Source organism: Ciconia boyciana, chromosome 1, assembly GCF_034638445.1.
Source record: "Ciconia boyciana chromosome 1, ASM3463844v1, whole genome shotgun sequence".
NCBI lineage: Eukaryota > Metazoa > Chordata > Aves > Ciconiiformes > Ciconiidae > Ciconia > Ciconia boyciana.
In genome coordinates, this window is record NC_132934.1 from 41,268,308 (window position 1) to 41,282,416 (window position 14,109).

At 36.2% G+C, this 14,109-nt stretch overlaps 1 protein-coding gene across 4 annotated transcripts in view; it reads right to left on the reverse strand.

Moving 5' to 3' along the window:
- Positions 1 to 1,309: 1,309 nt before the first annotated feature.
- The window catches only part of ZFC3H1 (zinc finger C3H1-type containing), a 44,821-nt gene continuing 32,021 nt past the window's right edge, over positions 1,310 to 14,109 (reverse strand). For 3 of the 4 annotated variants that reach the window (XM_072863586.1, XM_072863576.1, XM_072863565.1), the window contains exons 24-35: positions 13,170 to 13,407; positions 11,908 to 12,013; positions 11,631 to 11,829; positions 11,057 to 11,151; positions 9,970 to 10,080; positions 7,575 to 7,679; positions 7,317 to 7,482; positions 6,452 to 6,552; positions 5,193 to 5,294; positions 4,564 to 4,603; positions 2,322 to 2,384; positions 1,310 to 2,196 (exon numbers count right to left, since the gene is read on the reverse strand). In XM_072863586.1, the coding sequence (XP_072719687.1) occupies positions 2,059 to 2,196; positions 2,322 to 2,384; positions 4,564 to 4,603; positions 5,193 to 5,294; positions 6,452 to 6,552; positions 7,317 to 7,482; positions 7,575 to 7,679; positions 9,970 to 10,080; positions 11,057 to 11,151; positions 11,631 to 11,829; positions 11,908 to 12,013; positions 13,170 to 13,407 (1,464 nt within the window). In that variant the 3' untranslated portion in view covers positions 1,310 to 2,058. Of the gene's footprint in view, positions 2,197 to 2,321; positions 2,385 to 4,563; positions 4,604 to 5,192; positions 5,295 to 6,451; positions 6,553 to 7,316; positions 7,483 to 7,574; positions 7,680 to 9,099; positions 9,210 to 9,969; positions 10,081 to 11,056; positions 11,152 to 11,630; positions 11,830 to 11,907; positions 12,014 to 13,169; positions 13,408 to 14,109 lie in introns of those variants that run through there. The other variant, XR_012042875.1, reaches the window with a different exon arrangement.

Below are 14,109 nucleotides of genomic sequence, written 5' to 3' on the forward strand. Positions count from 1 at the left end.
CAATATGGATTAAGGCCAATGGATGACAGCACATTTGGTTCCCCCTCCCCTTATCTCCAAGTATGTGAGAAGCCATTAAGGCAGAGTACCTATGATTAATCCTCAATGAAAATTTAAAGCTTAAGGTCTCCTTAGAAAGAGACATTAGGCCTTTTGTTATAAAGTCACTGTACAGCAGGGCAAGAAAGGTAACAGTCACAGTCCTAAGTGTAAGAAAAGCCTAAGCTAGGGAATGTGTAAGACAGCATTAGAAGTGCTGTAAACCTTGACAGTGTTAAGCTTTTCTATTTTCAACAGTGAAATAGGTAAAATGGTATCCCACTAAAATAAATACTGCAGGTGTTTAGGTGTTGCTGCAGAAAAATATCAACTGTTTATGAGCAAAGTTTTAAAGACAAATTTTGAAAAAATATTTGGGCAACGTGTGAGCCAGAATTTACCATACTTGAGGAGTTTTTAATAAATTAAATATTGTACTTATCATCTACATCTTTTTCATTCTGAGCTGTACCACCTAAGTTTGAAGAAATCAGGATACCACTCTACTACAATGAAGAACGGGTTTGAGTCAGCTTTTCTGATACTAGTTTTGTAGTCTGCAGAAAAACCTGGCCATTAAAATGGGTATTTGAAGATTTACTTATTGGATAATTCATGCTTAAATCTAAGAGTTGTCTAAAAAAGGACTTAAGGTGCAGAATCACCCTCCATTCCCCTAGATAAAAACCAGTATTTCCCACTTTTCTCTCCTTTAAGCAAGCTGCTTCATGTGTAACTTCAGATAAAAGTAAGGGTTTTGAAAGTTACTGGAAGTTACATGTCACAAATCACTTTGCTTCAAACATGAAGACCACTCGTTCACTGTCTTCATGGCATCTTCATAAATCACCTACGCAAAGGGTACTACAACCACCTTTTGATATGATTTGGCACAGATGGAAAAACAGGTGGAAAGCCAACCTGATGTGAACAGCCCCATCACTGGTTCAGCCAGCTGACAGTATCTCTCTGCAATGTGCATGTAGTGACTTTGGATAGTGGGCCTCATTTCATTAAAAGGTGCAAAGGACAAAATATAAAATGTACTTTCCATTAGTGAAGTGGTATTATTGACAGGAATAGTTGGTAGGGGACAAACATCTGTGTACCTGAGGCAAGAGGAGAAACAACCCCATTGAGATGTAGTTATTCTACATCCACAATAGGTAGCTCAACCACATTCACCTATCTTTTGATCAAAATAACAAAAGACAACATATTTTTTAAAAGGTCAGCTTGTATTGAAAATATCTCTGTAAAAACACCTGTAATACTACAAGGTAGTACCAATACAAAACAGATCAATATTAACTTTCTTTAAACTGTTAAACTTTATTATAAATTAAAATTTCTTTACAAAAAATTGCACATAATTGACCACTCTTAGGTTCTGATGCACTGGCATTTGCAATAGTTTCTTTAATCTTCAAGTTTAATAGTCTCTGCCGTGAGTCCAATGCAGAAAAGGGCAGTAAGCAACCCTCTTAGAGCCTTCAAGTGCAAGAAGCATACTTGTGGCCACGGCAGTTACACTTTCCTTAAGAGCGGCTGCTTTTGTTTTAAATCCTGTAATGAAAAAGTCTCAAAAAAGGTTTAAAAAAGGAAAAACCCAAAATGGACTACTTGCTTTTTACTGTAAACACAGCCCAGTAAATTAATCCCAAACACAGATCTCTCAGGCATCAGTGAGAGTGTCAAGTGAATCAGGAACAGCAAAACAAAGAAAACAGAAAATAAAAAGAAAACATAAAAAAATAATGTCTGTCATTTTGATTAACTATACTTACGTAGATGACGTTATGAGAATCTGGCAGGGCCCAGAAGCAAGGCCAGACAGGGAGTTCATTTTTCCAGAAGGGTCATGTTAATTGTTTCCAGGTTCAAGGAAAGCAGATTGGAGACTTGATATGCTCAGCAATACTCATCTGCCTTACACAGATCTTAGGCATGGATCAGCCTGAAGAATCATTCAACTGATTTTGGCATTTAATAGGACTTATGGCTGACCGTACCCAGCGTTCAGTGATTCTTGCTTTCTGTTCTGTAAGTGTTTAAATTTAAAAGCTCATCTAGGCTGACTCCAACCTCTTGGCACTTGGAAACTAGTTTTCTCAGGTTATCAGTTTTACCTCCTCCTGATGCTTCAAACAAGAGTTGCTGTAAGAGATGGGGAAGCAGATATAAGATTTAGCCAGAGCTTGAGCATCACCACATCTATGGATATGGGATATGCAGAAAATTTATATGAAACCTCAAACTGAATCATAAGGAGAAAACATTACATCTTTCCACAGTGTTGCACATAGAGGTAACTTCTGAAGGGCTCTCTGATATAAATGGTGGACCTGTAAAATAAAAACAAGTAGTAAAAGTCAGCACAATTTCATGCACTCATTTTGAGTATCTGAAGCACAAAAATCTCTTGCAATAATTTTTAAAACCTGTTTTTAAACAAGTTTCAAAGTCAAGCATTAAATTGCTACTAAAAGCAAAGGCAAGTTTATGTCTGACCTTAATTCTGACCCTTGTATGCACATGATTAATTACATGAGGACATTCTATTTTTCTTCACAAGACTCTTGCCTCATTCATTGCACAGGATGGAACACGCTCAGGGAATGAAGCAGCTTACTGAATATTTCTCTTTCACCACTCAATATGCAGTCTCAAGGTCTTGCTTTTTGCATACCATCCCAACCCTGCAATGAAAATAACTGTTTCATAGGCTTTTTCCCTTCAGCATCTATCTATCTGTCCTTTAACAATCAGTATGTGTTGTTGCAACCGTCTAAAAAGAAATAATGGTTTTACCGTTTTATGGTTGGAAATAGAGGACCAAAATGTTTAGTGTGAGTATTTACTCAAGTCTCCTTCAACTACTGGTATCTAAGGCACCAACTTTAATCAGAGAGTCATTAGGGGAGGTATTCGTTGGCATTTTTAATACTCATACGCATTTCTATGTTCTTTTAGCAATCCTTTACATGACCTGCTGAAGGGAATAAATGATGGGTTCTCCAGGAACAGGAAATCCAGCATCTGAATCACAATTCAATTTTAAAACAATATCCTACTTGTTTACTAGAAAATCCAGTTATTTAGAACGGTCACTGATTTGTATAAACAGTTTTAAGTGCTCACTACATCCCAAACTAAGCACCCCCAAAAAAACCCAACTGCGCTGCATGTGCCTACTGAAGTGATTTTACTCCCCACCATATAGTTAGTCAGGTGGTTGCAGAAGAAAACCACAAGATTTCTTCTGGGTGTAATCCAGCTACAATGTTTTACATATGCCTTCATTCTAATTGGTTCATTTTCTTTAAGGACCCTCTTTTTGATTCATTTGAGATCTATTTTTCTAACTTTCTAACCAAACAAAGCACGAATCTTTTAAGTCACCAGCCTCACTATAGGCAGTGCCTTACAACATAGTCCATCTAATACAATGACTGAAGCAGGGATCTGTGACTAATTACAGATTACACCAAACCATCAACATGGAGACAGAATTAAGGTTGAATAGGCAACCATGCCTTTGATATCTCCTGACTTTGAACTATTTGATCTTACAAACCAAGTAACTGTCTGCTTGGGGAGGTGTTCTTTTTAAATGTTCTAGGAGACAGTAAAAAAGGAAAGACGAGATTTCATATGTGAGTCTAACAATAGCCATGCTACCCATAATGGATCGGTTAAAGCTTTAATACTGTTTCAAAAGAAAGACTACTGACAGAAAAGAAGGATGCTGAGAATCAGCCACTACAGGAATGACACAAAACAAGATACAGCAGAGAAGTAGCTCAGAAACACCACAAACAAGTGGTAAGTCACGAACCCAGGGCCTCATGATCCCCCCCAATACATAGCATCTTTCCACAGGCAGAGGAATATTTTGAAAGTGACAACAACAATACCAGGAAGATCCATTCTGTTTGAACTGAAAAGTGGCCCAGTTGCTGTGCCAAAACCTCTTGTATTTGTATACAGAGTAATAAAAATATTTCCCTCCCCAAAGTACCAATGAGTAAACTTGTTCTTTTTCTCCAAAAATAACTGATGTCTTTGGTGGGGTTGGGAACTACTCAAATTCTCTACATACACTGGCTTGGCAGACCCACCCTTCCAATTACTAGTAAAGATAGTCGTTAGCATCTTCCAGCACAACAATCCTTTCTTCCCTCTACTGTATTTTAAGTGCTAGCAATCTCCTCCAGGTAAAAAAAAAAACCCAAACAAAAAAACACCCCAAAAAAACCCCAAAAGCAGGAGAATATACCCCCCCCAGTAAGTGAAAGATACACAAACAGTATGCACGAGTACTCATGATATGATCCATTCTACCTTGATTGCCAAAGAATCTTCTCACACTTGAGGCAAATCCTTCGGTGTTTACATATAGAGTATTTCAACTATCTAGAAATCTTGGGTTTAAGAGATGACCATTGCTTTGGATAAAGCCAAGGTATGAAAAGTTTTACAGAATTTTGTAATTACTCATTTTAGTAAGCTGTGTTGACTTACTTCTCTTTGTCCCATTAGAAAGCATTCGGCAGCAATGGCTCTGAGGAAAAGAAATATATAAAAATATTTATTCTTGAATGATTTTAAATACCATTAGTGGCAGAATACTGACTGTGGAATGGAATTACAAATTCCTTGAGAAGAAACTAACTTCCAATGATGTTAATCTACAGTGAAAAGATAAAAATAGCCATTTTTTAAAAACAACCTTACATGAGCAAGACATTTCAGTGGTTCCCCATTATGAACAAACACTGAAGAAAAAGATCAGTTCAGCATCACTGGATAATGGAGATTACTGCTATTGTGATATATAAAGGGGAGGGTAGAGAGGGGGAGACAGAAGTCAATAGTTGAATTAAAAAGGCAACTTGTAAATACATCATTCATATTTATCTGCATAATATCCATTCACATAAGTTTCCCCAAGAGGGAAATTCCATTTCTCATTTTAAAGAAGTGACAGTACCTCTGTCTGTTGTAACAGTTACTGTTTAAATAATAAGCTAATGAAAGAGAGACTTCCAGTACAAGCCCAATTGGAAGGACGTTTCAGATTTACCTTTGTGATGTTAACCTTATAAACAAAAGCAATATCTATGAAAACAGATGTATGACTGTTGCATTACATTTTCCAGATGGCCAGGCATGTTGGGATATTATATGTAAACATCTTGGCTTGCAGTTTCAGAATTTGAACATTGCTCTCCTCCCAGTATCGCAGAAGCAGTCTGTAAAAGGCATTCATGAGAAAGGAACACTGTTCTAATCACTGGGAACAGAAAAGTAATCCAAAGATACAAACACATTACACAAAATATATTGTACTTAACCTGAGCCGAGAGTTGCAAGTAGGAAAAAAACCAACCAAGCCACCATATACAATATTGACTGAACATGCTCTCAGAACAAAACAAAAAAGATATACTTTCAGAGAATAACAAAGAAGTGTGAAATCAGAGAGAAAGTAGGATCTTGGCACATTACAAGATCCATTTTTAGCATGCACAAGGTAACTGTATATTTGAAAGGAGGCTAATTATTTTTATAGTCATGTGGCTAGGAGATACTGTTCAGTTAGTTCTGCTCACCCATTTCATGTAGTATCAACATTGTCTAAGGAAGCTGCAAGTTCCATCTAGACAGAATCGCAACTTGGTTTAAAATGCAGCCATTCAACTTTGTGTGCTAAAGGCAGGTGTGTCATACTCTCCCCATGCCCCCAGCCACAAACATTTACTTCAAGTCTTGCTTTGAATTCTTTGGGGTCACTGTTGATGATGAACAGTAAGTGTTTGGGGACTTCTCAAAATTATTCAATCAAATGTTCACTGCAGCTGAATATGGTAAAACACAGACTCTCTAATCCTGGAAGAGTACATTTTGAAATACTGTTCAAGTAAGAATCAGTGTGATGCTTACATTAACTGGTTTTGTTTCCCATAAGATTTTTTTCAAAATTAAGAATGGTTTATCTTTGGTAAGTAAATGTCAAGTTAAGCCTTAAGGTAGCACTGTTATACACTGGTGTATCCATTTTTATTTGTTCTATGCTAGAACTATACTTTGAATAGATCATTAAGGAACAAGATTTTAATGTATATCTGACATTTCTTTACACACTTGAAATTTTGACCATTTGTACTCATCATGCACAACGCAGAGTTAATTCCTGTATAATTGTAACTTTTCTGTAGATAGAACAGTACCCCGTCAAATACAAGAAAGATTGAGATTATGTCAGAAGGCACAATATGCCTCAAGCAACATGCAATAATAGAGGAAGAGTTTTACTTTTGTAGTAGAAAGCAAATCATGCATGTCTTGCACAAGAAACAGTAGTTCTGTTAACCAGCTGTTTGTCTTGATTACAAGTATTTTTGCATACCTCAGTGCAAGTCCAGGATTAGCAGGCATGGTAGAACAAAACCGTTCCAAGGTTTTGGAATGTTGAGATTTTGGAATGCAGCTCAAATAAAAAAGAATTACCTGTAGAATTTGAATTATAAACATTAATCCACTTTATAGCTGTATAATTTTGCTAAGAATAGTGGAAGGACAAACTATGAACATTATGGCTAAAACGAGTTACCACCTACAAACCTTATCAACTACAAAACTTATCATCCCTCAAGGGTACAGAAATCAACTTCTATAATAAAAAGTTAGTGTGAAGTTGCTAACACCATATATTTTAGTCCTTCTAGCCTGCATTTAGTGAGTAAAGAGAACTGCACTGGATGTTAGCAAAATGGGACCCAGGATTTCTATAAGCTTTATTCTGCCTGTGCAAGTGCTCAACTTGTTTTTACTCCTGCTTCTACTTTATTTCTTCTGTTTCTCAACCACTGTAATTTCTATGATCAAAACTGACAGCTTAAGTACTGTTTCCATCTGCCAGTGTTACAGCTCTGCAGATGCCTCTTGTTCAACCATCTCTTCCCTCCCTTACACATTTTCTCCTTTCTCTAGGAAGGGATAGTTTGTCATTAACAGCTGTATTCACAGTATTAAAGCATGCCATAATAAAGTTTCTCTTTGCCTTACACACCCTTTATTCAAAAGGTCACTGCTAGATAGTCTTCTGCTCAGAACACTACTCTCCTCAGGTACTTGTTTCTTTTTCTACTAATTCCTAGCTCTCGGTGTTCCTATTCTCCTGGTGCTGTATTTGAACAAGTAAATTACAGGTACCTGCTCAAAGGTCATCAGTCTCTTTGTTTAATTAAAACTGTCCACAGACACATTTTTACCTTATTATGAAACTCATAATTGGTCCAATAATCAGCAGTACTAAAAGGAATTGGGTATCGTGTGGGGACTGTAACCAGACATCTGTTCACTAGGTCAGTAAAAAGCTTGAATTCTTGAACTTTGTTGTTGGATCCAACAACTTTGCTATTGATAAAAACAAGGTAACTGGAAGAAAAAAAAAAAAGAAAAAAGATGGTTCTGGTAGCCTTCACTTAATAGTTTTGAGATTAATTTACTTTCCTCCTTTACAAACTTACTCCAGCCAGATGTTCTGAACAGTTTCCTGCTGCATCACTGCCCCCAGAGCTGCTTCATAAGCATCCAGTGCTTCACCAACACTCGCGTGAAGAGACTGGCACAAACTGTTTATATTAGAAGTTAAAAAGTGTTGTATGTCATAAACAATGCATGTTCTTACATATTGAGAACAAGAAACAATGAAGAATTTCCCATTCTGAGATGCAAGAAATACCAGTGTTTTCAGTTTAGCAGCGTTATGGACTAATTTATCAGTCAGCTTATTAAAATGGGTAAGTCTCAACTGCATATAATAAGGAATAATACAGAAACCATGCAGTTTAAAATGCAACTCAAATAGAAATGAACTATTATGAATTGTCTTCTACTCTTGCAAAGTACCCTTTTACTAATCCTTTTAACAGGGATGCTCTGACTGCTACAGAATGGAGACAAGTCTCGAGTTGCCATTTGGAAAGCTCCAGAACAATAAATTTCAAAGTTGGATTAAAACCACTTGAGAAATGGTATCAGCCTGTGGCAACAAAATTAGTGTTCTGAAACAAATACTGCTGGGGATCTGGGGTAGAAATATGCTGATCATGTTAGGAAAAAAAACACCTGACAAGAATAGCCAAAAAAACCCCTTAATTTCATTCCACAGCTCCTCAAAGAAACACATGGTCAGACCAACATATAGGACCTCACCAAAAGAGAGAAGTAGACACATTTTTTGCCCAAGATTCAGTGAACAATCCTTATTTCAAAGTGTAAGGTAACAGTGAAAAAAAGGCAAGACTTTCAGTAAGTTATAAGAGGAAAAAAAACTAATGAAGAGGAAGACTACAGAAATGCAAAATAAGACAGGGCTGATGTTGCTACCTTGCTACAGAACCCCCCTGACTAGGGTCACATAATCAGAGTGCCTGATTCTACTCCTGCTTTCCCCAAGAACTACAAACTAAACCACCAATTCGCTAGTCATTCTAAAAAAGAGTGTGTAGATGTTTGTGTGCGCACATACACATGTGTACACGCACACAGTGATCTTTCCAAGTAAAACATCGTTCCTTGAGCTTTGCAATCAGCTTTGCTGATTTCAATCTGACTATTTTCACTTGGTAAAAGTGAACTTTTATGTCTTTTGTCCTCTGTACCTGAAAAAAGACAGATACATAGGCCCAAATACCCAGGTACTTACTGTAGCAAAACTCAACCACAGAAACACTCAATTATTAGCTCTGAAAGTAATTTAGGCACTTATGTCAAGAGCATTAACTTTCCTCTTAGAAGCAGGTGCTAAAATACAGGCGCATCTGAGCTTAAGTTAAGGTCCCTAATGACTAGACTAAACAGTGACCTCAAGTGTCTTTCTAACAATGTTTCTACTGAGCAAGTACCAAACTTAAAATTGAACTTGCAAAGAGGTATTTTCTAAAAAAAAAAAAAATTAAATTGGTATCAATGGACAATATAAAAAGAAAACATTAAGATAACTTAATCTAAACCTTATATAAAGATTTTCTTGAAAACCATACATTTTACCTGTTTATAAGTTGTCCACCAATTAAAAACTATAAGTAACTGTGTTGAAGGAGTTCTGAGGAGTCCTCACTCAGTATGTGAAGCATTATCATCTTTGCCCCTTTACTTATCTGAAAAGCCAAATAGCTACTTGTGAAGATTGACAATACCAGACCATGAAGTTGTAAACTTCTTAAACAGCTTAAGTCAACATCTCAGTAACCATAGTTATACCAGCAGAAGTTACAGATGGCTAATACTTTGGTGCTTGCCAATGTTGGATATTGCTGCTATCAAAAGGAATGGTGGAAGAAACAAAAAAAAGATTGTGTATACATGAAAAAGATCTGTCACCTTTGCAATCTCTTGCAGAGGAAAAGGTCACTTTGCTGTATTACTTTGCTATGGAGGGGCATCTTTGGCTACTTCCAACTTCTATAGTCTGTTGATAGTAGCACCATGAACAGCTGAAACAGTGGGTCAAGGAAGGTGGGGAGACCAGGGCTAAACAAAGTTAAACAGTGGGGGAAACCACTGTAAAATAAAAGGGAGACAACTGAAAGCCAGAAGAAAGAAGAACACTACTAGCAGTAGGAACCTAAAACAAAAGTAGAACAAAAAAAATCATTTTTGTGAGATGAGCACACCTGTTACTGTTCCCATAGGGCAGAATTTCTGAAAGATTTCTCAAGTGGAGAATTTAAGTTGATGTGCAATTCACAGTTCCATAAAATTGTCTCTGTTGTGCAGCAGGCAGGTAGGTTGTTTAAGGACTAGCAGATCATTTATTGAAAGAACCCAAAGTGATATACCCTTACACAAATAATGAATGTTCTGCTTTTAAAAACGCAATTTACTTGTGTTTCTCAGAAATACTTTAGAAAGTCTCACCAGTAGATCTGCCACAGATATGGGATTTGCTGGTTTACAACATCATCTGTAAGATGTTCTTTATAGAGAGGCGATGTAAATTCAATTGGCATTGGAAAATTCAAGAGATATCTACAGAAGAAAAAAAGTAGTAGTAAATGAGAACATCTCTCTATGTGGAAGAGTCCTATGTAGTTGTAACATTTAGTTCTGAAATCCAGTTCATGGGACATATTAAGAAAAGATGCACTTTTCCTAGATTTTAATTTAACTCTATCCAGATGCAATTTATTCAGAAAGCATTACTGGGAAACATAGATATAGTTAATATAGAAAGCATTTACTCCCTCATTATGTACGAAGTTAAATGTTGCTTTATATCTTGGACTTCCTCCTCCCCACATAAAATAAATCAAGTAAGGTACAACCATCTACATACAGTCAGCTAAGCTGCATTGCTAATACTAAATTTAATGTAAACAAACGTAAGCAGGAATAAAATCTAACACCTAACTTGGAGACAAAAACATTTCAAAGCCTCATCCGCATAAGCTTTAGCACAGAAGGTCTTCCTCTGAAGGCCTTCAGAGGCATCTACTTTGACTATAGGGAACTTGCATATTTCAAAACTTCAGTAAGTCTCCAATTAGGTGCTAAAATTCAAGTGGAAAATCAGGAGGCTAGATACAAACCTGTGCATTTTCAGCACTAATAATCTGCTGATTAATAGCATGCTGGACCTCTGGATTGAAGTCTTTTGCAAGTGCCTAAATATAGTATTTTAGGTAAGCAATTTCAGGCTCCTAGCTTTGGGGCGAAAAAACAACCCACCCACAATTTTTGGCATACACATGATTGATCTTCATTCTCCAAATTCAGACATTAACCTTGCTGGCTGTTTCATCTTTAAATGCTTGTGGTTTTACAAATTAGTGTATGTGCACAAACAACAAGTATAAGCCTTATAAACTACCAAATCATAATTCACTGAAGTTTTAGCAAAACATGCCAAGCTAAAAGAGGAGTTTAGAAGTTCTAGACTGTCTTGTTTTTCAAGAAAATGTAAATATTACCGAAATGTAAATAGAAAAAAATATTCTAGGTGTACCTTAAGAGATCCATGGGACCATGTTGTTGGCATGTATTCTCAAAGAAAGCTGCCACAAAATCTTGCAACAGAGGAAGAATACTGTTTGACCTTTCCTGTTTTGGGGTTTTATTTTTTAAAAACAAAAAAATTAAAATCAGACATCAACCTGAAAATGACAAGAACAATTTAAGCCCAATAAATAACAAGTGGTGTGTTTATCTCTGCAATGCTCCATTGTCTTCATTCTCTCAAGAATGAAGTCTAACTGGGTCAGTCGGCAGGTAGCAGAAAAAAGCTGAAAACATATTACAAGGTTTACTGTTAATGTCTATTATTCTTGCTTAAATATATCAACACTGGATTGGAACAATCTGAACTATACATTTATGATTTTATGTAATTCCTTTGATTTATCTTCAATCATGTCACTAATCTTGCCAATTCTATTTTTCCCATCTATATAAAGGAGTACTAGACATTACAAAAATATCATGAAGATTAATCAATTTGATAAGTGTGTGAAACAACACACAAAACCCAAACTTTATAAAGCCAGTAGACCAACAAAATGAGTTTTGGAGCAGAGTATTACCTGTGAAACAAGGAATTTACACAACTGATAAAAAATTTCTGCATTCTGAGGATTCTTCTCAAAAGCTCCAATCCACACTTTGTAGGCATTGTCACTCTGCTCCATCTGCAAATACAAGGTGGCCAAACTCTCCAAGAGCTGACAGTTGTTAGGGCAGAGCTCCAATAAAGATCTACAAAGTTCTGCAGCAGACTCCCACCTTAAAGAAAAGTAAAGGTAAGTTCTCAAAAAAGCAGAGTTGAGTAATCCAATTAAAATTGGTCTTGAAACAACTTACCTTTCAAGAAGTTTCAGCAAAGCTATCATGTTTCGGTAGAGAGGAAAGCAGACAGCTATTCTTTTGTCAGCCTCAAGGCTTTCATCAGTACATGTTTTGACCGCATCTTCAAAACAAAAGTAAAAAATTAATCCTTTAGACCTCAAGCAATGTCAAAGTTATTTGAAGCTTTAACATAATAAGAAGTCTAATTTAACATAATAAAAATACATAAGTGTGGAAAGATATTTCTGAGTGCTGCTTTTGCAAATTATTAAAAAAGGAAAATGACCGTCTTTGGAAAAGCTTTCTTAACACTTATGACCACAGTGCAAAAACAAAATTCTGTCAGAAGTTTCATCCCTCGTTCATTTAACAAACAGGAAACATCCTACCAATGAAATGTTAAAGCCACATTACAGATAGCAGTGTATCACTATATTTAAAACTATATTACAGGATTTGCAGCGCAGCTGCTGGAAGCTATTGAGACAAAAGCTAATATAGGTTATTATTTTTCTTCTCAGCATAATAAGAAGTTTCCCAGCAATGAACAACCCATTATCATGGCTAGACTGCCTTCACTCCCACAGTTGGGCTACTCAATCTATCCTTGAGTATTTCCACACTGCATTACCACCTGCAGCACAGATATATTGTCAGTAGCAATTCAATATTGCTGCTGGCTAACACGCTAAGTACTGACATTTATACAATGCTATTATAAAGTCTACCTCTGGCAGCACCACAAGTCAAGAATTTGATTTCTTCTAGTATCTCATTTTACATCTTTAAAAAAAATTATTCAGTTTACTTAAACTTTGAATGAAGACAAACACATGCATTGCTCTGCCTCTTCTAAGGAAACACACTAATCTTCCAGGAAAGTAAGTTTCCAATACACACATCCTAGTGAGGGGAGGGAGAGAAGAGAGAACGACAACAGAAGCTTGGCTTTATGCTTGCATAAGCCCAAAAAAACTAGCAATGTCATACTGTCACAAGCCACTGGTCTTTATCTTGATAGAGTATCATAGTTCAGAGAAAAAGCTATGGCTTTGAACCACAGATGAAAAACTCAGTGTCTGTGTTAAGTACCAGAGAACATGGACTTACCTCACTGCTCTGTTTAAATCAAGATGAAATATTCACTGGATTAATCCCAATGGCTTCACATAGTCATCAGTAATATTGTACTGCCTTGAAATTCCAAAAGCTGGATAATATTTCTTGATTTACAACAAGTGAGTAATGTATTAAGTAGTCTACCTCCTTCATCTTACCTTCAAACATAGCTAACAGTGTATCAGGATCAGTCTTCACATCTTGAACTGCTTGCCATGGTATTAAAAATGGTTCTTTGTTCATGATCCTTGAAGGACTGGCATTAGCTGGATCATAGAACTTGACTGGGAGAATGCCGAATTCAGTTAGATGTATGTAAGCCAGCCAAGCCAAGCAACGGTCACTTACAGTAAGGTGTTCTAATATTAACTTTTCATTTGCTGATTTTAATGCATTCTGTAAAGGTTAAAAGAAATACATTATATTTCAACCATAATATCTTTAAGATCTAAGAATGAGAAAAGGAAACAGGAAGAATAAGTTTTAATATTCTCAAATCTTATCTATAGAAAAGACAGGAACTAATTCTTTATGTCAATCATGATTATATTTGGCTTATGTGAATGTATGACTGTATTCAAATCATATGCATAATTTCTAGTAACAGGTTTAGAAAAACTGCAGAAGATTCTTATTCTGAAAAGTGAACAGAGGTAGACTTTCAAAACATGCATCTCCCAATACGTTCCATTTTTCTGCTTAATTCTTGGACAATTACCTCCATTTGCATAGAAATAATACATTAGCTCTAGAAACAACTCATCTACAAGTTGGATTCAGCTTGCTGTATCCTTCTGGGTTTTGTGGGTTTTTTGTTTGTTTGTTGGTTTGGGGGTTTTTTTATTAAGTTCTAGTTACACAGCTACTAAGTTACAGCTATCCAAGTCTACTAAAAGCACCACCATCTCTAGACATATTGTTTAAAAAAAAAAGTGTTGGAAACGTTACTGAGAACAAGGATACCACTTCACATTTTCCTACCAGTCATATGCAAAGCTAGAATAGCCCAGTTAAATTAGCAGATCCCAAATAAAACCATTACAGCATGCAGTTAGACAAAATCTAAATACAATTGCTCCTAAAACAGAACAGAATCTG